Source organism: Zophobas morio, unplaced genomic scaffold, assembly GCF_036711695.1.
Source record: "Zophobas morio isolate AGI-343-1 ecotype UQ-CSIRO unplaced genomic scaffold, CSIRO_AGI_Zmor_V1 ptg000002l, whole genome shotgun sequence".
NCBI classification, from domain to species: domain Eukaryota; kingdom Metazoa; phylum Arthropoda; class Insecta; order Coleoptera; family Tenebrionidae; genus Zophobas; species Zophobas morio.
This window is the reverse complement of record NW_026972107.1, coordinates 943,455-967,995: the sequence shown is the minus strand read 5'-3', so window position 1 is coordinate 967,995 and position 24,541 is coordinate 943,455. Positions and strand designations below refer to the sequence as shown.

Below are 24,541 nucleotides of genomic sequence, written 5' to 3'. Positions count from 1 at the left end.
TGTCAATCTAGGGGAGATTAGCTTCGTTGCTTTGTTCTATTTAATTAAATGCAAATATTTATTAGTTGTGTAAAATAAACACGTTGATAAATAAGTAATAAACTTAATGAAATTCAGTGATAATAGAAGAATGTAAACGACTGTTTAAATTAGTTGACGTAATCCCGTCCTGCGTTTAGCGCATCAGCTGACATTTGTAAACAAATGTGCCAATGTGCATGACTTGAAAAAACCAACAAAGATTCAGACAAAATGAATCCCTGCTCGTCGAACTTGCAAAAAGAAGACATTATTTTGCAAATACGGGACTTGTTGCGTAAGAACAACGTCAAGTTATGGTTACCGCCTTATTACAACGAAAAAAGTGGCTCATCTCAGGACGACTTAAAAGTAACCTCACTTTTTTGTTTGTCGTTTTTTAACCCCGAATTTCTAGAATTTGGCTCAAGATTACAGCACCAGTATTAACGCATCGGCGGACGAATGCTTCGAAGCCATTTTAGAACTCCAGCGCAACTCTTTGGAGAACCTCAAACAGAACAACCACTATCAAGAATCAGGCGAAGCCACTCTAAAAATCAAAGTCTTGCACCCAAACAGCCCCCCTCGGATGCTCACGAAAGAACTCCTGCTGTCTTTGCGGGGCTGCGACGTCAAGGACATAATCTCGAAAGAAACCAGTATAAGTCCTGACAAGTGAGTCCCCTTTGACACTCAAACTTCTCACGCTTTAATTAGATTAAAACTAATTCACGCAGGAAAAGTCTTAAGCGACGTGGACAACTTGAGCAGCCAAGGGGTGAAAAACGGTCAACAAATTTTGGCTGTCACGTTTTCCGAGCCTACCCCTGAAATGAAAGAAACCGAAGACCAAATTCGCGAACTAGAGGGGGTGAAAACCGATTCGCAACTCCTGGCTTTAGACAACCAGTATATGGAACTGGAAGACCAGTTCGGCAACATCGTCAAGATCCCCCCGGAAGAGAAAAAGGCGCTGATTGTCGCCATGGCGCTCCACGAAAAGGGGCGCACGTCCTTGAAACGCGAAGACTACTCCCGCGCTCTCGTTTTCTTCCTCGAAGCCGACGAAGAATTCAAGCGTTGCAACGCCCAAATTTTAAACTCCGTCGATAATTACGCACTACTTGATTTGGATATCGCCTGGTGTTATTTTTGTTTGCAAAGTGTTGCCAACCTCCCAGAGGCGTACGAGAGGTTGAAGCGGTGCGAGGAGCGCTTCCATAGCAGTTACGGACCGAACTTGGAGCGCCTGCAAGCTCTGAAAGGGGCGACAGGTGTGCCAACTTGACCAGTTTTAGACACAGATTAATTTTTGTTTAGGTAACGAGGCGGCGCTGCTCATGCGGCTACATCTGCTTCAGGCGATTGTTTTATACCACAAGAATAAGCGAAACGAGGCGTTGCAGCTGCTAAAGAAAGCTAAAGACGAGCTTTCGGTGTTGAAGGTCGATGATAATAGTATTACTGTGTTGGTAGAACTGGGGTACTCGATGGCGGAAGCTAGGTTAGGTTTGCGGGCCACTGGTGGTGACGTCAACAAGGCTGCCAACTATATCGACGAAAACAGGAATAGTAGGGTGCAAGCGCGCCAGAAGGCGAAAGCTGAGGAAATTTTGCAGAGGTACGACACTGTTGCCAACTATGTTTTTTTTGTAAGTGGGGTTATTGGGGTTGTAGGAAGAGGATGAAACTAGGGATGTGTGTGGACGGGAAACAGTACGTGGACCCCAATTTTGTTAAAATCTTGGTCAATATGGGTTATAATAAGGAGGCGGCACGTGTGGCCTTGAAACATTGTAACAACGTCATTTCCGATAGTGTGCAATATATACAGGAGCATCCACAACCGGGACCTAGTCAGAGTCGGAGTATCGAATTTTTGGCCCTGATTAACGATCTAGTACCCGAGGTAAGTGGGGACGGGTGAGAGGACTCCTCGACTTATGTTGGCAACAGTGTTTGTTGACGCGTTTTACTTTCGACAAATTGACACTAGATTTACAAGAAGATTACAAGCTGCTTACTGTTTCCTTCACTTTAATTTAGGTCACATGAATTACAGTTCGTTGTCTGAGAACTTGTTTGATCTACAGACCAGAGCGCACTCAAGCCAATGTCGACTCTAAGTTTCGACCATAATTTATTGCTGTTTCAACTTTCGAAATTTTAGTTTCGACTATTATTTTGTATTATGCTTTCTTTTTTTTGATGTGTGTACATAGTTTTCACCACAAGAAATTGAAAACATGTTTAAAAGGGTTAATTTGTAGAGAAGTGTGGTGTATAAAATTTACCATTTTAAATATGTTTTCACTTGTTTGTTGCGAAGGGAAGACTATGCATATTAAGAAAAAAAAGACAAAGTATAAGCCCCACCCACCCACCCTTTCTCAATTCTGATGATTTTTTTTATTCGTCGTGAGCCAAGAGGGCGGATCTTAACTGCAAAATCTTTGTTTCTCTACAAAAAATTAACATGTGAAACATCTTTTGTTACTGTTGCCATAGTAGGGGAGAGAGGGTTACACAGTCTCCTTTTTTCAGAATTATCTATTTTGAATAATATGATAATACCTAAAACACGTTTTGGTGAAAAATTCATCACATTTGAGATTGGGGTGGGTGGGCGGGGCTTAATTTTTGGCTTCTTTTTTCTTGACATATGTAGTTTTGTTTCAATAACATAATACTTAAAACATAGTAGTTTCTTGTAGAGAAATAAGGAATTTTGCAGTTAACCTGTCGGATCACGACGAATAAAAACAATCATTACAGTTGAGAAAGGGATGGGTGGGTGGGGTTTGTATTATGTTTTTTTATAATATGTGTACATAGTTTTTTTTTCATGACAATAAATTGAAAATATGTTTAAAAGGGTATATTTGTAGAGAAGTGTGGGAGATGAAATTTACTATTTTAAACATATTTTCAGTTTTTTGGTGTGAAAGGAAGGCTATGTATACTTGGAAAAAAAAATGCAAAATATAAACCCCGCCCACTCACCCTACCTCATTTGTAACGATTTTTCTTTGTTGATCGTGAACCAAAGGGGCGAAGCTTATTGCAAAATCCGTATTTTTCTGCAAGAATTACATCGGAAAATCGGAAAAACGAAAATTTGAAAAATGGAGAAATTGAGAAAGCGAGTAGTAAAATATTGAAAATTTGCATTTCGAAAAATGATCAAATCGAAAATCGAAAGACCAAAAATCGAAAAAAAAACTCGAGAAATCGAAAATCGCGTGATAAAAAATTCCCAAAGTCTAAATAATGAAAATTGACGATTCGATTAATCAAATATTCGAAAAACCAAAAATTCAAAAATCTAAAAATGGAAAATCGAAAATTCTTACAGCGAAAAATCGAAAGGCGAAAAACGAAAAAATCGGAAATTTAAAAAACCTACAAATTAAAAGAAAATAAATGTCGAATAACTGAAGAATGGAAACATTGAAAATCGAACAGTAAAAAAAAAAGCAAAACCAAAAAACTGAACAACGGAAAAATCGAAAATCAGAAAATTTACCATTTTAAACATGTTTTCAGTTTTTTGTTGTGAAGGGAAAATATCTCATTTGTAACGGTTTTTCTTTGTTCATCTGGAACCAAGGAGGACGAAGCTTAATTGCAAAATCCGTATTTTCCACAAGAATTACATCGGAAAATCGGAAAAACGAAAATTTGAAAAATCGAGGAATTGAGAAAGCAATAAGTAAAATACTGAAAATTTGCATTTCGAAAAATGATCAAATCGAAAATCGAAGGTCCAAAAATCGAAAAAAAAAACTCGTGAAAACGAAAATCGAGTGATAAAAAATTCCGAAAGTCTAAATAATAAACTCGACAATTCGATGAATCAAACACACATTCGAAAATTTAAAAATCGAAAAACCGAAAAATCTCAAGTTTAAAAATTGAGATTTCGAAAAATCCACAAATGCAGAAAAAAAGAAATATGGAAAGTCGAAAAATCGAAAATTCTTACAGCGAAAAAGCGAAATGGAAAAATTAGAAATTTCAAAAATCGAAAAAAACAACTCGAGAAATGAAAAAGCTAAAAATTAAAAGAAAATAAATGTCGAATAACTGAAGAATGGAAAAATTGAAAATCGATCAAATCGAAAATCGAAAGACCAAAAATCGAAAAAAAAAAAACTCGAAAAATTGAAAATCGAGTGATAAAAAATTCCGAAAGTCTAAATAATGAAAATCGACAATTCGATGAATCAAATACACATTCGAAAATTTAAAAATCGAAAAAGCGAAAAATCACAAATTCAAAAATTGAAACTTCGAAAAATCGACAAATGCAGAAAAAAAGAAATATGGAAAGTCGAAAAATTGAAAATTCTTACAACGAAAAATTAAAAGATGAAAAACGGAAAAATTGGAAATTCCAAAAATCGAAAAAAAATCCTCGAGAAATGAAAAAGCTAAAAATTTAAAGAAAATGAATGTCGAATAACTGAAGAATGGAAAAATTGAAAATCGAAAAATGTTTTCAGTTTTTTGTTGTGAAGGGAAAATATAAACCCCGCCCTCCCACCCTATCTCATTTGTAACGATTTTTCTTTGTTCATCGTGAACCAAGTGGGGCGAATTTCCTATTTTTCAATTTCTCTGTTTTCAGTTTTGCTCTTCAATTTTACGATTTTTAAATATTTCGATTTTTCAATTTTTGACTTTTATAAACTCTGTCGATTTTTCAGGTTTTTTGGTTTTTCAATTTTTCTATTTTTTCAGGTTTCGATTTTTCAACTTCACTTTTTTGATTTTTCGATTTCTCAATATTTATAAATTTTTTAATTTATCAGTTTTTGGACATTTCAGTTTTGGGATTTTTCAATATTTCTGTTCTTCGACTTTTCCATTTTTGACTTTTGCATTTTTCGATGTGTCGACTTTTTACTTTATCGATTTTTAAATTTTAGATTTCTCAATTTTTTTGTTATTTTAATTTTTCAGTATTTTAAATTTTAGATTTTTCGATTTCTCGATTTTTCATTTCAGTTCTTCGATATTTCAGTTTTTCAAGTTTTCGAATTTTTCTTCCATTTTCCAATTTTTCGGTATTTCAGATTTTTCAAAATCTCGATTCTTCAATTTTTTGAGGTTTCGATGTTTCGATCTCTAGATTTTTTTACTTTTTAGATCTTCAATTTTTGGATTTATTGATGTTTTTATATCTAAATTTTTCGAATTTTTAAAATTTTAGATTTATCAGTTTATTGATGTTTCAATTTAACGATCTTTCAATATTTCGACTTCTCGGTTTTAGATTTTTCGACTTTTAGAGTTCTCGAATTTTCAATTTTTCGATTTCTCAATGTTTCCATGTTTCAGTTTTGGCTTTTTTTAATATTTCCATTCTTCAATTTTTTTCCCATTTTTAAATTTGTTGATATTTCGGTTTTGGGATTTTTCAGTATTTCGATTCTTCAATTTTTCGATTTTTGGATTTCTCGTTTTATTTACTTTTTCGATTTTTAAATTTTTGATTTTTCAGTTTTTCAATGTATGATTTTTTTCGGTATTTTAATTTTTCAATTTTTTTTTATTCACCATGAAGCTTAATTGCAAAATACTTATTTCGTTACAAGAAATTAAAAACATGTTTTTGAGTATCGTGTCGTTCAAAGAATATTATGTACATTAAGAAAAAAAAAAAACAATATAAACCCCGCCCACCCACCCCGTCTCAATTGTGATGATTTTTTCAATTCTTAGAAACTCAAAACACGTTTAAAATGCCACCAATTTTCAGTTTTTGAATATTACAATTTTAGGATTTTTCATTTTTTCGACTCTTCAAATTTTCGATTTCTCTTGACTTTCGAGGGTTTCGATATTCCTATTCTTCAATTATTTAATTTTTTGATTTTTCATTTTTTAGTTTTTTTAAGGTTTCGATTTTTCGACTTCACTTTTTGGATTTTTCGATTGCTCAATTTTTCGACTTTTTAGGTTCTCAGATTTTGGATATTTCAGTTTTCGGATTTTTCAGTTTTGGGATTTTTCAATATTTCGATTCTTTGACTTTTCGATTTTTGGCTTCTGGAGGTTTCGATGTGTCGATTTTTTTACTTTTTCAATTTTTCGGTTTTTCAATTTTTCGATTGCTTAATCTTCCGATTTTTCGACTTCCCGGTTTTAGATTTTCTGTTTTTCAATTGTCATTTTGTCAAATTTTCAATTTTTTAATTTTTCAAATTTGACTATTATAAAGTCAATTTTTCAATTTTTCAATTAATCGATGTTTTGATTTTCCCATTTCTTGACCTTCGAGTGTGTCGATTTTCCTGTTCTTCAATTCTTTAATTTTTTGATTTTTCAGGTTTTTGATTTTCCAATTTTTCGATTTTTTAAGATTTTTAATTTTCGACTTCACTTTTTTGATTTTTCGATTTTTCAATTTTTGGATTTTTCAATATTTCAGTTCTTGGGCTTTTCTATTTTTGACCTCTGGATTTCTCGATGTGTCTACCTTTTTACTTTTTCGATTTTTCAATTTTTGGATTTTAAAATTTTAGATTTTTCAATCTTTTGATATTTTAATTTTTCAACATTTCTTAATCTTTCGATTTTTCGACTTCCTGGTTTTAGATGTTCTGTTTTTCAATTTTTCGATTTGTTAATTTTTCATTCCCGATTTATGGAGATTTGATTGTTTAGGTTTTCGAGTTATCAGTTTTTAAATTTTTTATTTTACCTATTTCGGTTTCTCAGTTTTTCCAGTTTCCATTTTTTCGTTTTTTGATTTTTCCGCTTTTCCAATTTTTCAACTTTTAACTTTTTGTCTGTCGATTTCTCTATTTTTCGATTTTTCGACGTTATGACTTTTTGATTTCTCGTTCTTTTGATTTTTCAATATCTCAATTTTTTAATTTTTCGAATTTTTAAGTTTTTTGATTTCTCGATTTATCGAGATTTGAATTTTTCGATATTTTGGTTGTCAATTTCTCAATTTAGGTTCTCAGATTTTGGATATTTCAGTTTTCGGATTTTTCAATATTTCGATTCTTCGACTTTTGGCTTCTGGAGGTTTCGATGTGTCGATTGTTTTACTTTTTCGATTTTTCAATTTTTTGTTTGCTTAATCTTTCGATTTTTCGACTTTCCGGCTTTGGATTTTCTGTTTTGAATTGTCGTTTTAAATTTTTCGATTTTTCCCGATTTGGTTTCCCATTTTTAGTTTTTCTTTCATTTTTCAGTTTTTCGTTATTTCAATTTTGGGATTTTTCAATATTTCGATTTTTCGATTTTTGACTTCTGGATTTTTCGATGTCCCGATTTTTTTACTTTTTCGATTTTTATATTTTAGATTTTTTAATTTTGATAATTTTAGATTTTTCGATTTCACGATTTTTTATTTCAGTTGTTCGATATTTCAATTTTTTCAAATGTTTCGATTTCTTAATCTTTTGAGTTTTCGACTTCTCGGTTTTAGATTTTCTGTTTTTCAATTGTCATTTTGTCAAATTTTCGAATTTTTTAATTTGAGTATTATAAACTCTCAAATTTTCGATTTTTCAATTAATCGATGTTTTGATTTTCCCATTTCTTGACCTTCGAGTGTTGCGATTTTCCTGTTCTTCAATTATTTAATTTTTTGATTTTTCAGGTTTTTGATTTTTCAATTTTTCGATTTTTTAAGGTTTCTATTTTTCGACCTCACTTTTTTGATTTTTCGATTTTTCAGTTTTTAGATATTACAGTTTTAGGATTTTTCAATATTTCAGTTCTTCGGCTGTTCTATTTTTGACTTCTGGATTTTTCGATGTGTTTACCTTTTTACTTTTTCGATTTTTCAATTTTTCTGATTTTTCAATATTTCCGTTCTTCGACTTTTCCATTTTTGACTTCTGGATTTTTCGATGTGTCGACTTTTTACTTTTTCGATTTTTAAATTTAGATTTCTGTTTTTTGGCATTTTAATTTTTCAATATTTTAAAGTTTAGATTTTTCGATTTCTCGATTTTTCATTTCAGTTCTTCGATATTTCAGGTTTTCAAGTTTTCGAATTTTTCAAATGTTTTGATTTCTTAATCTGTCGATTTTTTGACTTCCCGGTTGTGGATTTTCTGTTTTTCAATTGTCGTTTTTTCAAATTTTCAATGTTTCAAATTCGAAATTTATAAACTGTTAATTTTTCGATTTTTCAATCAATCGATGTTTTGATTTTCTTGACTTTCGAGGGTTTCCCGATTTAGTTTCCCATTTTTAGTTTTTCTTTCATTTTTCAGTTTTTCGATATTTCAGTTTTGGGATTTTTCAATATTTCAATTCTTCGACTTTTCGATTTTTGACTCTTGAATTTTTCGATGTGTCGATTTTTTTACTTTTTCGATTTTTAAATTTTAGATTTTTTAATTTTTAAAATCTTCGATTTTTCATTTCAGTTCTTCGATATTTCAATTTTTTCCAAGTTTTTGAATTTTTCAAATCTTTTAAGTTTTTTGATTTCTCGATTTATCGAGATTTGGATTTTTCGATATTTTAATTGTCAATTTCTCAATTTATAAATTGTTCAATTTTTAACTTTTAGATTTTTCGATTTTGGCCTATTTCGGTTGCTCAATTGTTCGACTTTTCGACCCCACGATTTCTGGATCTTTTGATTTTTCGACTTCCCGGTTTTGGATTTTCTATTTTTCAATTGTCATTTTGTCAAATTTTCGATTTTATAATTTTTCAAATTTGACTTTTATAAACTCTCAATTTTTCGATGTTTTGATTTTCTCATTTCGTGACCTTCGAGTGTTTCGGTTTTCTTATTCTTCGATTCTTTAATTTTTTGATTTTTCAGGTTTTTGATTTTTCAATTTTTCGATATTTTAAGGTTTCTATTTTTCGACTTTACTTTTTTGATTTTTCGATTTTTCAGTTTTTAGATATTTCAGTTATAGGATTTTTCAAGATTTCAATTCTTCGGCTTTTCTATTTTTGACTTCTGGATTTTTCGATGTCTCCACCTTTTTACTTTTTCGATTTTTCAATTTTTGGATTTTTAAATTTTAGATTTTTCAATCTTTTGATATTTTAATTTTTCAATATTTCTCTAATTTTCGATTTTTCGACTTCATCACTTTTCGATTTCTCGTTCTTTTGATCATTCAATCTCTCAATTTTTCGAATTTTTAAGTTTTTTGATTTCTCGATTTATCGATATTTTCTTAATTGTTCGACTTTTCGACCCCACGATTTCTTGATGTTTCGATTTTTCAGTTATTCGATTTCCCGATTTTTCGTTATTTGCATTTTTTCGATTTTCTGTTTCATTTTTCGATTTTCAGTTCTTCGATACTTCGATTTTTCAATGTTTCGGTTTTACGATTTTTTAAGGTTTCGATTTTTCGATTATTAGATTTCTCGAATATTTTAATTTTTCTTTTTTTTTTTTCTAACTGTTAATATCATACAGTGTATCCAAAACAACCACAAAAATTGTCACTAAAAACATTTAAAAATTCATACAAAATAGAACAGTGTTTCCAAAACATTCAATTGGGTTATTACGATTTCAACAATATTCTTAGTTTAAGACGTTTTGCTAGTATAAAACACAAATAAAGAATTAATTCTTAGTTAAACAAAATATGTGAAATCATCTAAATATGTACCAAAAATTTTCACTTAGTTATAAAAACCGACCAAACAACTATTTCCCGCAGAAATTATAGTCGAAACCAACCAAATCGCTTCTGAACGCTTAGAGTCGACATTGGCGTGAGGGCGCTGCGGTCTGTAGATCAAACAAGTTCTCAGGCGACGAGTTGTAGTGAAACAATAAGGGTGGTTTTGCAAAATCAGCCTGTATGTCGCATCTATATTAATCTACGACTAAATCTTTAGTTGCAAGCGGCGGGTTTCGACCCCACCATGTCGAAGTTGGCGTTGCATAAACATGGCGGCGATATCATGAAAGCGGCTGAGGATTTGTTGGCCAATAACGGGACGGTTGTCGACGCCGATATGTCACTTTTAAACGGTAAGATCCACCAACGCTGCAATCAACTGATAACGCATAAATATGCTACTCATTGCAGACATTGAAAAGGTGGTGAAGAAAGAGGAAGAAAACCGGGAGAAAAAAGACGAAGCGTTTCAGAGGATAGCCGGCGACCTATCCATGGTGGACGACGACCACTTGGATTTAACGCTATCACAAGAGGAGAACTTCCTCAACCAGTACTTGTCCCTCCTCGAAACCGACCGTACCTAATTACGCCCCAAACCCAATAAATATATTTTTATAAATTTCTAATTGTCTTTAATGTAATACAATAAATCAACTCCTGTATCGAAAACTTTGTGCACGATCTCGTCCAAAATCCTCCTGGCGTCTTCCGTGACGAGCATGTGAGCTACGTCGGAAGCGTGCAGACTAACCTGGAGGCGAGACTTCAAGATCCGTTCGACGAGGTATTCGATGCTCGACTTCTCGGTGAGGAAGTCCACCGGTAACACGTCGATTAAATTGGATATCATTCGGGCCATCACGTCCTTCGGGTCTCCTTTAGCTAGCAGAATCTCGTCGACGATGTCCTCCATCAGTTCTCTGCAGTAATCGGCATCTTCTTCGTGGGTTTCGGGCTCCCCGACAACGTAGAGTTGTTCGGCTGTCGTTTCCACTATCCCGCGTTGCTCGTCGTCGGGTTCGATGGGGAGATTGCGAATTAACTCCTCGACTAACTCGGTCATGCTGATGCCGCGCATCACCGAGCTGAGAATCCCTCTGATGAAGTTCTCGTTGGATCGCTTCGTGAGGTGTATATCCAGAGCGCTTAACATCTCGTTGAGAAGAGCGGTGGCGACGTCTTGAGATTTTTCGTCCAAACTAAAAGAAAGGGTGAGAGGGTGGTTTATTTTACTCTACATCAGATGGCGCCATCGAACATTAGCAAAGGCAAACACCCTTCACTCTGCTCTTATACGAGGAGTTATCCATAAATCCATAATTAACATTGTTCCGTAAACAGTAATGTGTATAAATATATATGTACAAAATATGAAAATATACTTGACATAAAAAATATGAAGCAACGCGTTGTAACGTGATACGAAAGAATTGTATTTAAATGAATTTGACGCCTATTTTTATTTGACTATATCTGAAGACTGACAGAAACTTACCAAGGGTTTTTAAACTGGTATAATTGTTTAGTTTTACAAGATTAAAGTAAAACAAGATTTTAAGTAAAATTTAGATTCGTGGTGTTACAAAAATATTAACACAAAATGAAAATATATATTCAAAGTAAATAACAGAATGACATAAACTTTCGGCGTTGACATTACAAATAATTACAAGACAGAAAAAAACGCATGAAGAACTTAAGAGGCATGTTTGTAATATCGAGTTGTTAAAGATTGCTTTGAAGACTGTTTGTTTCAATGAACATCAATTGCTGTTATCCGACGTTTTGGTAGATTTTGTTTCAAAAATACGAGATAACTAATTGTTTCTTGAACTAGTTTCCGTAACTTCTAAAATTTAAAAAGGACACGCCGTTCTGCTGTAATAAAATCTAGAATAAGGTCAAAATCACACTAATATTACATCTGATTTTGTTAACCACATGAATATAATTTACATTAAAATAAGTTACAGACATTGTTTGAAATGTTTATTATATTTCGAAAACAAGATAAAATAAATAAATAAATAAAATGTGCATCCGTGTCGAGTTTTCACCTTAGACATCAAGATTTTTGGAAAAAATCAACATTTTCCAATTTATAATGTTATTTAAATTTTAAAAAGTAGCATAGTCCTGATTTATAAATACACTATTGAGATTTTTCGGCTTGTCGATTTATCGATTTTTCGACTTTAAATCTCTCAATTTTTCAATATTTCTATTTTGGGTTTCTCCGATTCTTCCATTCTTCAAATTTTCTATTTCTCGATTTTTTTATTTTTCGACTTCTCAGTCTTTCGATGTTTCAATGATACGATTTCTCAATTTTTGTCCTCTTCAATTGTACGGTTTTTAAATATTTCGGTTTTTCAATTTTTCAAATTTTCACGTTTCTAAATTTTCAGTTTGTCGATTTCTAAAGTTTTTTTTTATTTGCCCATTTCTGGACTTCCTAAAGTTTCGATTTTTCACACCTTCAATTCTTCAATTTTTCGATTTTTTAAGATTACGATTTTTCGATTTTGCTGTTTTAGATTTTCGATTTCTCAATTTTCCAATTTTTTAATTTCTCAATTTTTTGAATATTTCTTTCAGTTATGAGATTTTTCAATATTTCAATTTTTCGACTTTTCGACTTTTGAATTGATGGGTTTTTTTTGATTTCTCGATTTTTTACTTTTTTGATTTTCAATTTATTGTAAACTTTAGATTTTTCAATTCTGCGACTGTTTAATGTTTCGATTTCTCAATTTTTCAACTTTTCGATGTTTTAATATTTCATTTTTTTAAATTCTAGGTTTTCGATATCTCGAGTTTTCAATTCTTCTATATTTCAATTTTTCAATTTTTCGATTTTTTTAATTTTAATTTTCGATATTCCAGTTTTTCTTTTTTAAAATTTTTCAATTATTCAATTTTTTAATTTCTCAATTTATCGAATTCAGATGTTTCGTGGTTTTGATTGTTCAATTTCTCAATTTTTCAATTTTTAACTTTCCTTTTCGGCTTCCGACTCCTCAATTTTTCGATCCTCCAATTTTTCGATTTCTCGAAGTCTCAGTTTTTGAATTTTTCAATGTTCCGATTTTTCAATTTTTCAATTTGAATTGGATTTCTCGATTCTTCAATTTTGCGATATTTTAATTATTCAATGTTTTAAACTTTAAATTTTTCGATTTCTCGATTTTTGACTTTTCAGTTCTTCAGTATTTAAATTTTTCAATTTTTCTAATTTTGCGTTAAATTTTCAGTTTTCTGATTTCTCAATTAATCTATTTTTGATTTTCCCACTTCTCAAAGTTTCGATTTTTCAGTTCTTCAATTCTTCGATTTTTCGACTTCGCTTTATTGGTTTTTAGATTTCTCAATTTTTTGATATTTCTTTCAGTTTTGATATTTTTCAATACTTCGATTCTTTGATTTTTCGACTTCTAGATTTTTCTATTTTTTATTTTTGGATTTTCAGTTTTTCGTTTTTTATACTTCAGATTTTTCAATTTTCCGATTGTTTATATTTCAATTTCTCAATTTTTCAACTTTTCCATATTTTAATTTTTAAATTTCTAGATTTTTCGGTTTCTCGAGTTTCCACTTCAATATTTTAATTCTTCAAATTTCCGAATTTTAAATTTTTTGAGATCTCAATTTATTGAGATGCGGATGTTTCGATGTTTTGATTATTCAATCTCTCGCTTTATCAATTTTTCCATATTTAAGTTTTCGATTTTTCGATTTTGGCCTATTTCGGTTTCTCAATTTTTCGATTTTTCGACTTCTCGATTGTTCGACTCCTCGATTTTTTTGTCTTTTGATTTTTCAATTTCTCGATGTCTCAATTTTTGAATTTTACAATGTTTCGATTTTTCGATTTGTTGGTTTTTCGATTTTTTGCTCCTCGGTTTCTCGATTTTTCGATGTTTCGATTTTTGATTTATCCGATATTTCAATTTTCCAATTTTTTAAATTTTCGACTTCTCGATTCGTTGATTTTTCAGTTTTTCGATTTTTAAATTTTAGATTTTCGATTTTTTTGTTTCAATTTTTGATGTTTGGATTTCTCCATTTTTCAGTTAGGATATTTTAACTTTTCAATGTTTTAAATATTAGATTTTTCGATGTTTCAGTTCTTAATATTTTTTTATTTTTCAGATTTGGCGTTTCTGAATTTCTAGTTATCGGATTTCTCAATTAATCTATTTTTTTATATTCCCGTTTCTCCACTTCCTAAAATTTCGATTTTTCAGTTCTTCAGTTCTTCAATTTTTCGATTATTCAGGTTTTTGGTTTTTCAATTTTTAGACTTTTTAAGTTTGCGATTTTTAGACTCTGCTTTTTTGAGTTTTCTGTTTCTCAATTTTTTAATTTCCTAATTTTTGGATATTTCGTTCAATTTTGTGATTTTTCAGTTTTTCGATTTCTCAATTTTAACTTTTCAATTTTTAAATTATTAATTTTTTTCGATTTTTTGAGTTTTCAGTTCTTCTCAAAGTTTCGATTTTTCAGTTCTTCAATTCTTCGATTTTTCGACTTCGCTTTATTGGTTTTTAGATTTCTCAATTTTTGGATATTTCTTTCAGTTTTGATATTTTTCAATACTTCGATTCTTTGATTTTTCGACTTCTAGATTTTTCTATTTTTTATTTTTGGATTTTCAGTTTTTCGTTTTTTATACTTTGGATTTTTCAATTTTCCGATTGTTTTATATTTCAATTTCTCAATTTTTCAACTTTTCCATATTTTAATTTTTAAATTTCTAGATTTTTCGGTTTCTCGAGTTTCCACTTCTATATTTTAATTCTTCAATTTCCGAATTTTTAAATTTTTTGAGATCTCAATTTATTCAGATTCAGATGTTTCGATGTTTTGATTATTCAATCTCCCGCTTTATCAATTTTTCCATATTTAAGTTTTCGATTTTTTGATTTTCGCCTATTTCGGTTTCTCAATTTTTCGATTTTTCGACTTCTCGATTGTTCGACTCCTCGATTTTTTTGTCTTTTGATTTTTCAATTTCTCGATGTCTCAATTTTTGAATTTTACAATGTTTCGATTTTTCGATTTGTTGGTTTTTCGATTTTTTGCTCCTCCTCGATATTTCAATTTTCCAATTTTTTAAATTTTCGACTTCTCGATTCGTTGATTTTTCAGTTTTTCGATTTTTAAATTTTAGATTTTCGAATTTTTATTTTTTTGAATTTTTGATGTTTGGATGTCTCCATTTTTCAGTTTTAGGATATTTTAACTTTTCAATGTTTTAAATATTACATCTTTCGATTTTTCAATTCTTGTTAATATTTTTTTATTTTTCAAATTTGGAGTTTCTGAATTTCTAGTTTTCGGATTTCTCAATTAATCTATTTTTTTATATTCCCATTTCTCCACTTCCTAAAGTTTCGATTTTTCAGTTCTTCAGTTCTTCAATTTTTCGATTATTCAGGTTTTTGATTTTTCAATTTTTAGATTTTTTAAGTTTGCGATTTTTCGACTCTGCTTTTTTGACTTTTCTGTTTCTCAATTTTTTAATTTCCTAATTTTTGGATATTTCGTTCAATTTTGTGATTTTTCAGTTTTTCGATTTCTCAATTTTAACTTTTCAATTTTTAAATTATTAATTTTTTTCGATTTTTTGAGTTTTCAGTTCTTCTATATTTCAATTTTTCAATTTTCGGAATTTTTAAATTTTCGATTGTTCAATTTTTTTTTTCGATTTTCCAATTTTCGATGTTTCGGTTTTTGAATTAACCGACTGTTCAATTTCTCGATTTTTAAATTTTAGATTTTCCAATTTTTGTTTTTTTGATTTTTTATGTTTCGATTTCAAGCACGTACATACAAGACGCATTTAAGGCTGTTTTAAGTTTGCTACATTTAATTTTTGCTATTTTAAATTTATTTCTTGATGTCTAAATCGTATATATTTAAATGGTGGTAAATAATTTGTGATAAAATGCATTTTAGTTTCAAAGATAATATGTATTTAATGATTTGACTACTGTTAATAAAAAAAAATACGTAAGAAGATGTTCATATTGAATTAATTTGGTGTTCATAGTTTGATGATAACCCATAGTTATTCTGGAGGCAAATTAAATGACTTGTTACTTATTAATTAAAGTGGTGGTCGTTTAATTTCGTGCCTTTAAAGTGGACGAAGGGACGCATTTGTTAGCCATGCAGTTTATGGATAATATACCGCGATAATATTAAATTTTTATTACCTTAACCTTTATATTCATTCTTTTCTACATGGGAAAGTGATTGTCCGTATAGGTTGTCCAACTATAATATACTTAAACAATGGTGATACTTACGTCGTCGGGATGATAATCTCCGTGGAGAAGGGCTTCCTCTGCTCCTCTTCTTCCACTTCCTCCCCCAACAACTGTTCCCACATTCTCGTCTCCTCCTCTTCTACAACTTCCTTTCTGATTTCTTTCGCTTTCAGCACCATCCCTTTCGTCTTCAACAGTTTGATTTCCTCCTTGAGTTCTTGCATCTGCCGGCACTGCTCCTCCACGACCGCTTCCAGCTTAGTGTTTTCTTCGCCGTAGCGTCTCACCACATCCGCCACCCCTTCCAAATGCTGCTTCTTTTTTCCCTGACTCAGTAAATTCTGCGCCAGTTCGGTCTTCTCCTTCACTAAAGACGTCATCAATTCTTGCTGAGACGTGTTGTATCTCAACGCGTAAGTCAACTCTTTCTGAACCCGCACGATTTCGGCGCTCCAAAAGTTCAAGTCGTTGATGTACATGCTTTTGATGTCCATCATCGACAGTCGCAAATCGTGGACGATCTTCTTCAATAGTACTTCCTCCAAGTCGTGGAGGTCATCTTTTCCGAATGTTCGCTTCAACATGGCTTCTTCTATCTCGTTGATGTCTACGATTTTACCGAACTTGGATTTCATGTGGTCGGTGATTACTTCTTGGAGACCTTTGATGCGCTTCGTCATGTATCTGCAGTCGGAGCGCATTCTGGTGTAGTGTTTGATGTTGTTCCTGTGTCTTTTGATCAGCTTCTCGGTTTCGACTTGGAGTTCGTCGACGCGTTTGTACAAGTGAGTGAGACACTTGGCGGAGAAGACCAAGGTGTCCATGATGTTGCTGGCTTTGTTGTCGGGAGTGAGGTGCTGCAGCTGGTGCAGGTGCAGGACCACGGTACATCGGACGTCGTTCAGTTTGCGCTGCTTCTCTCTCTGGTGCATCTCGAGTTCGTCCTGACACACCTGCAGGTCTTTCTCGAGAAGCTTGACCTTCTTGTTTTGAATCTCCAGATCTTTCTTGAGAACTTCTATGACTTTGAGTGCTTCTTTGATTTGGATTTCGATTTGGTGCCTAAGATTGACATATCTACATTTAGAAGAAACAACAAAAGATAGAAATACCTTTGGGCACGCTGCTTCACCGTGTAGTCGTAAATGGCTTGATCGCACCCCTTGGGACACACGTTCAAGTCTTGTTTGATGAACCCAAAGTCCCTGGAATCGATGCTTTTGCCTTCATCTTCGTCTTCAGAAGTGGTCGATGTCGACGAAGACGAAGAACTAGAACTCGATTCTGGGAGAGGTCAGCTAAACCTCAACTAAACTAACTCTCACCGTCATCTTTCCGAATCTTCGGAGGTTTATATTTCTTGCGAAAAACCTTCCTCAAGAAATCGTAAAACTTATTGTCTTGAACCGCTTGTGTAAAAGTCGTTTGTATGACTTTGATTCGATCTTGCCCTCGGTCGTTATCACCATTGAGTTCCAAAATTTGCCCATTTATCTCTTCTATAATGTCTTTCATGTCCAAAACCTCTGTGTGTTTATTATTGACTTTACTTTGCAAAATATCTTCCTTTGCTTCAAACTCGTTCAAAATCAGCAACTCTTGGTGCAGCGTCACCATGAAGACGTCCATGGTTTTCGCATCTACATCGACCTGGAATCTCTGGCTGCTCAACTTTTGCACTTTCGTATCGAAATATGTAATCTTTTTCATCATCATGTCAATTACATCGTCTTGCTCGAACAACTTTCTTTCTAATCTTTTTTCTCGTAGATTGCTCTCCCATGGTGTGTCTTTCTTTTCGTTCTTACTAAAGCCGCACAAATCTTCAAAATCGCGCAGACTTAGATCACCGGGGTCTTTCCCGTCGAACTTGGTCCCTTTTTTCGACAACACTTGTTTCTCGTGATGATCCAAATCTGCAGGTGGAGACACAACAATCACCATTTGAGAACGTTTCGAAACCGGCGTGGCATCTTCCACTTTCATTTCAACGGTTATTAAGAACTTGTTCTCAGGGAATTCCGTCTCATTTGATGGGCGCACCGCAGGTGCGTCTTTCCGCTGGTCCACGGGGATCTCGTTGTGGATTTCTTCCAGTTGTAGTTTCAGCTCGTCTAATTCAGCTCTGATTTCCTGTTTTTCTGCACGTAGATTGTACACTTGGACGTTGAAGTCGTACCGGATGTTATATTGCTGAAAATGTAGACGAGTAAGAAATATTGTCCCTAAAATATGTATAGTCACTTATTTACCTTGACCCTTCCCCACAACAGTTCCTTGTATTTTTTTAATGTCGTTTCTCGTTGTTCTTGATTCGCTTTGTATGTAATGTCTGACTTTAGTTTGTAGTCGCCAATTGTACCCCTAGCCTCTGCTAGAGCGACATTGTCATCAGGATGGTTTACCCCTCGGACGGGTTTCTTCGCCAAAAATTCTGTCCACTGTGAACAGAAAATCATGAGTCCTGACCAGACTCAAAAATTTAAAGCCGGCCCTGTGCTATGAAACGAATGTCGGATCTATAATCTAGTAAAAACGACTCGTAACTTGTCAACCAATCGCGTAGCACTGTCGCAAAATAGTCGCACGTTATTGGCCGCTCGACTCGTCTTTTTTGCTGTCACACCCTAAACCCGACGTTTATCACGATCATGTCCTATCATTACCGCTGTCAATTTTATAAACATAACCTCTACACAAAGTTTTGAATTGTCATCGTCGTAAAAACGCAAAAAATCTCCGTGTCGGTGTTTCCCCTTCGCTATGTCGGGCTCCCTCTTCGGCTGGGACCTCGTGCTGAAAAGCGTCGAATCCGAGATAAAGTCCAACGAAGACATCCTGTTGTGTTTCGCCCACCTGGTGCTCGTCTCCAACGACTTCAAGTGCGTCGGTTTGGGCGAATCCAAGGTTCTCGATGGCTCTGAAACCAAAAGCGAGGCCCTCCCCGCCGGCTGGAGCGACTCCTACGCCCTCCGCTACGTGCACCAAGGTCGCCTCTACCTCTTCAAAGCTACGAAAGTCGACGACGGGCTCATGCTCAACTTAATCCGCGTGGACGAGCGCACCACCTCTCTAGTCCACCTCAACAGCAACCTGGTGGCCAGCCGCACCGGCAGTCTGGCGCAGATGCTCCCCAAGCACTCCGATATGATGCAGCAGATCCGCAGCGAGCTCATCGACAAAGTCGTGGCTTCCAGGAACAGCCGCGACGGCTCCAGCCAGACCGCCCCCGCGCCGTCGTCGCCCCAGCTGCCCCCCAACCCGCACCCCATGTCGCCGCTGCTGGTGGACCCGCCTAGTTTCCCGCGCCGCGGCGTGGGGGTAGGCGAGTTGGATTTAAACCCGTTCGGCCGGAACCCGCTAGGGTTCCCCGGGCCCATGGGCGGCGGCGGGATGTTGTTCGAGCCGCCGCGCGGCGGCGGCTTCCCGCAAGCGCCCGGATTCGGGATGCCGCCGGGGGCCGTGCCCCCGGGCGCGCGCTTCGATCCGTTCAGGCCACCGGACGTGGACAGGTTCCCCCGCAGGCCCCCCAACAGGCCCGACAACGACGAGTTTCCGCCCCCGGGTTATGACGATATGTTTATGTAATGTAATTTTTTTTCATTATTAAATTTCTATTACCTGTAGTTCGCGTTTCTCCCATTTGAGCTTCCTGTCTCGGTATTTCTGGAGGAGGCGGGTGAGTTTCGTGTTCTTTTGGGACACGATGGCCGAGGGGGAGAGGTTGACGAGGAAGTATTCGAGGCCCTGGTCTTTGGGTTTTTTGGCGGTGGTGACTTTAGTGGGAGGGGGCGGGCGCTCCACTGGCCTGGAGAAGGAGGGATTAGTGGTCGTTCCAGGCAAATTCTTGTTTGGTCTCTACTACAATAGTTTTATTTTCAAAATGCCGGCACTCCCACCATCGCTCCGCGTAATCGACCAATCAGAAGCGGGGGTTTGAATAATGAAGCAGAGAACATAGAGAAGCGTCATAGTTTAAATTAAATGACGGTCGAGGACTCCTCGACTTATGTTGGCAACAGTGTTCGTTTCTAACTTATAGGAATAAAATTAACTAAAAAAGAATGTAATAATATTTTTAACGACGCGTTTTATTTTCGACAAATTGACACTAGATTTACCAGAATATTACAAGCTGCTTACTGTTTCGTTCACTCTAATTCAGGTCACACGAATTACAGTTCGTCGTCTGACAACTTGTTTGATCTACAGATCAGAGCGCACTCAGGCCAATGTCGACTCTCAGCGTTCGGAAACGATTTGATTTATAAGCCACGATCCGTGACCTGCTACACATCCTAACCTATAATTTCTTGCTGTTTCAACTTTCGAATTCTCAGTTTTTCGAAATTTTAGTTTGGGGACTTTTCAGTTTACTCCTATTTATTTTTCAATTTTTGGATTTTACAATTTCCCAATTTTTCAATTTCTCGGTTTTCAGTTTTTCTCTTCAATTTTACGATTTTTAAATATTTCGATTTTTCAATTTTTGACTTTTATAAACTCTTTATTTGTCGATTTTTCAATTAATTGATTTTTCAGGTTTTTTGGTTTTTCAATTTTTCTATTTTTTCAGATTTCGATTTTTCAACTACACTTTTTTGATTTTTCGATTTCTCAATTTTTCAATTTTTTAATTTCTCAGTTTTTCGACATTTCAGTTTTAGGATTTTTCAGTTTACCTATTATTCAATTTTTCGATCTTACGATTTTGCAGATTTTTGATTTTTCAATTTTTCGATTCTTTAGATTCTCAGTTTTTGGATATTTCAGTTTTGAGATTTTTCAGTTTTTCGATTCGTCAGTTTTTCTTTCATTTTTCAGTGTTTCGATATTTCAGTTTTGGGATTTTTCAATATTTTTGTTCTTCGACTTTTCCATTTTTGACTTCTGGATTTTTCGATGTGTCGACTTTTTACTTTTTCGATTTTTTAATTTTGGATTTCTCATTTTTTTTGTATTTTAATTTTTCAATATTTAAAATTTTAGATTTTTCTATTTCTCGATTTTTCATTTTAGCTCTTCCATATTTCAATTTTTCAAAAGTTTCTGTCTTAATCTTTCGATTTTTCGACTTTCCGGTTTTAGATTTTCTGTTTTTCAATTGTCGTTTTTTCAAATTTTCGATTTTTCAATTTTTCAAATTTGACATTTATAAACTGTTAATTTTTGATTTTTCAATTAATCGATGTTTTGATTTTCCCATTTCTTGACTTTCCTGTTCATTTCTTTAATTTTTCGATTTTTCAGGTTTTTGATTTTTCATTTTTTAGTTTTTTTAAGGTTTCGATTTTTCGATTTCACTTTATGGATTTTTCGATTGCTCAATTTTTTGACTTTTTAGGTTCTCAGTTTTTGGATATTTCAGTTTTCGGATTTTTCAGGTTTTCCCATTTTTTAGTTTTTCTTTCATTTTTCAGTTTGTCGTTATCTCAGTTTTGGGATTTTTCAATATTTTGATTCTTCGACTTTTCGATTTTAGACTCCTGGATTTTTCGATGTGTCGACTTTTTTACTTTTTCGATTTTTCAATTTTTCGATTTTTAAATTTTAAATTTTTTAATTTTTAAAATTTTAGATTTTTCGATTTCTCGATTTTTCATTTCAGTTCTTCGAGATTTCAGTTTTTCAAGTTTTCGAATGTTTCGAATGTTTCCATTTCTTAATCTTTTGATTTGTCGACTACCCGGTTTTAGATTTTCTGTTTTTCAATTGTCATTTTGTCAAATTTTCGATTTTTTAATTTTTCAAATTTGACTTTTATGAACTCTCAATTTTTCGATTTTTCAATTAATCGATGTTTTGATTTTCCCATTTCTTGACCTTCGAGTGTTTCGATTTTTCTGTTCTTCAATTCTTTAATTTTTTGATTTTTCAGGTTTTTGATTTTTCAATTTTTCGATTTTTTAAGGTTTCTATTATTCGACTTCACATTTTTGATTTTTCGATTTTTCAGTTTTTAGATATTTCAGTTTTAGGATTTTTCAATATTTCAATTCTTCGGTTTTTCTATTTTTGACTTCTGGATTTTTCGATGTGTTTTACTTTCTCGATTTTTCAATTTTTGGATTTTTAAATTTTAAATTATTCAATCTTTTGATATTTTAGTTTTTCAATATTTCTTAGTCTTTCGATTTTTCGACTTCCCGGTTTTAGATGTTCTGTTTTTCAATTTTTCGATTTGTTAATTTTTCATTCCCGATTTATTGAGATTTGATTGTTCAGGTTTTCGATTTATCAGTTTTTCAATTTTTTATTTTGGCCTATTTCGGTTTCTCATTTTTTCCAGTTTTCCATTTTTTCGGTTTTTTTTTTATTTTTCCGCTTTTACAATTTTTCAACTTTTAACTTTTTGTTTGTCGATTTCTCTATTTTTCAATTTTTCGACTTCATCACTTTTCGATTTCTCGTCCTTTTGATCATTCAATCTCTCAATTTTTCAATTTTTCGAATTTTAAGTTTTTTGATTTCTCCATTTATCGAGATTTGGATTTTCCGATATTTTGATTGTCAATTTATAAATTGGTCAATTTTTAACTTTTCGATTTTTCGATTTTGGCCTATTTCGGTTTCCCAATTCTTCGACTTTTCGACTCCATGATTTCTTGATCTTTTGATTTTTCGATTTCTCGGTTTTTCGATTTTCCAGTTTTTCGATGTTTCGATTTTTCAGTTATCCGACTTTTTAAATTTGGGAGTTTCGATTTCTCAATTTTTCGTTATTTGATTTTTAAATTTTAGATTTTTGAATTTTACATTTTTTCGATTTTCTGATGTTTCATTTTTCGATATTTCGATTTTTCAATGTTTCGATTTTACGATTTTTATTTTTTTTTACAGTGTATTGAAAACAACCACAAAAATTGTCACTAAAACATTTAAAAATTCATACAAAATAGAACACAGTGTTTCCAAAACATTTTCCCGAAAAAAATCCATTGGGTTATTACGATTTCAACAAAATTCTTCTTCTTCTTCTGAACGCTTAGAGTCGACATTGGCCTGAGCGCGCTCTGGTCTGTAGATCAAACAAGTTCTCAGGCGGCAAGTTGTAGTGAAACAAGTTTTTTTTATTGGCATCGATTATTTAAATTTGGCGCTTGCCTTTGGTGGTTGAGGACTCCAATGTCAATAAGGGTGGTTTTGCAAAATCAGACTGTATGTCGCATCTATATTAATCTATGAACGAACTATACCTGGTTTATTTTCGTCAACTGACGTGTTTGTTAATTTTATATCAAAAAAATAAAAATACAAAATAACTTAGATGGATTAATAACGGTACTGTACGTTATTATAATCTGAATTAGTGAAACTTCAACTTGTCAAAAAAAAAAAAATACAAACCACTTACTTGCTTACTTCTACCTCTTTCCCTACTGTACGTTCGCATGTCAAAAATAAAGGTCAGTCATTGTCAACCCGGTACCACTTACTTGCGTTTATGCTCATCCTCCAAAATTTTCTCCTCCACCAGTTCCAACATTATCGCGTTTTTTTTATCTACCTTATTCTGTCTTAACATTTTAACCCCGCAGTCGAGTTGCAACCCCGTCACAATGATGGGGTTGTAGACCAGATCGTCGATGAAGTACCGCCGCATCTTGGTCATCTTCAGCTCCGACTTCTGTACGTCAAAGGCTAATTTTCTCTTCACTAACTCCATCTCGTCTTCAAGTTTTTGGTCGAGGAATTCGGTGACTCGCGGATCGATTTCTAGTTGTTCCACTGGAATCCTCTGGCTTGGAAGAAGTTTTTTGTTGCGACTTAGCAACTTGGTGAACATTTCTCTCAGCTTGCGGAGCTTCTTCCTGTAGATGTCTTTGTTTTCGGCTGCCAGACGGTCTATCCGGTCTTGTTCCTTCTTCAGACTTGCCTGCTCCAGACTTAGTTTGTGGTAGAAGGAAGAGTCTTGGATGGGTGTAGGGTACAAGTATCGGGGGATTGCGGTAGGGATGTTTTGTTCAGGAATGTAGTCGTCGTCTTCTGGTTGAAAAGTGTACGAAAAAACGTTGCCGTCGTGGCCACAAGAAAAGAAAAATTTTTCGTCGTAGCTGAAGCACATGTTCGGGACGAAACCATTCTGGTTGTCGTGCATCGGCAAAGACCAGTAGTCTTCGAGGTTGTGGTAGTCACGATCGGTTAGTTTGTTGACGCGCATTTCGCCGTGCTGCATAGCGAAAATGAGGTACTTCTTATTATAACTGAAAGAGTACTGTCACTGGGTGGCACAAATCGCACGCAAATGTTTTGGGCGGATCATTTTTGCCGGTCGTCACCGAAGGAGGCGGTCCAAATCGTCCAAGGGCAGAATTTGTAGGTAGGCTCAAAGTACAACGAAATTTACGTTTACTCTGAATTAGTTTTAATTTTATAAATACCCTATCTAAAATGTTCAGAATATGATGAGTCTATAGTTGTGATTTACCATTCCATTTATATTTTTTTGATTTGTTTATACATACAGGGTGACTCAAAAAAATAATGACTGAGTCAATTTATTTTATTGAAGAAATCAAGAATTGCAAAACTGAATACTTTGAAATCTTGTCAATTAGTTAGAAAAAAAAAACCTGTCCTGCTCTAATAACATCGAGAATATGCTCA

General features: G+C 33.6%; 3 protein-coding genes across 5 annotated transcripts in view; 2 read left to right on the top strand and 1 right to left on the bottom strand.

The window, feature by feature from the left end:
* Positions 1–88: 88 nt before the first annotated feature.
* Positions 89–10,285, top strand: LOC135123430 (NEDD8 ultimate buster 1-like). The gene is made up of 7 exons (XM_064048071.1): positions 89–390; positions 437–696; positions 739–1,295; positions 1,342–1,642; positions 1,699–1,930; positions 9,874–10,009; positions 10,068–10,285. The coding sequence occupies exons 1-7, from the start codon at positions 253–255 to the stop codon at positions 10,241–10,243; spliced, it is 1,800 nt and encodes a 599-aa protein (XP_063904141.1). The 5' UTR covers positions 89–252; the 3' UTR covers positions 10,244–10,285.
* Positions 10,275–24,541, bottom strand: part of LOC135123407 (cilia- and flagella-associated protein 44) — a 46,618-nt gene continuing 32,351 nt past the window's right edge. For 2 of the 3 annotated variants that reach the window (XM_064048028.1, XM_064048021.1), the window contains 7 exons: positions 23,371–24,138; positions 19,556–19,742; positions 18,187–18,375; positions 17,260–18,127; positions 17,047–17,218; positions 15,974–16,996; positions 10,275–10,858 (listed from right to left, as the gene is read on the bottom strand). In XM_064048028.1, the coding sequence (XP_063904098.1) occupies positions 10,282–10,858; positions 15,974–16,996; positions 17,047–17,218; positions 17,260–18,127; positions 18,187–18,375; positions 19,556–19,742; positions 23,371–24,138 (3,784 nt within the window). In that variant the 3' untranslated portion in view covers positions 10,275–10,281. Of the gene's footprint in view, positions 10,859–15,973; positions 16,997–17,046; positions 17,219–17,259; positions 18,128–18,186; positions 18,376–19,555; positions 19,743–23,370; positions 24,139–24,541 lie in introns of those variants that run through there. The other variant, XM_064048039.1, reaches the window with a different exon arrangement.
* LOC135123466 (proteasome inhibitor PI31 subunit-like) lies at positions 18,587–19,560 on the top strand. The gene has a single exon (XM_064048128.1). The coding sequence runs from the start codon at positions 18,698–18,700 to the stop codon at positions 19,520–19,522; it is 825 nt and encodes a 274-aa protein (XP_063904198.1). The 5' UTR covers positions 18,587–18,697; the 3' UTR covers positions 19,523–19,560.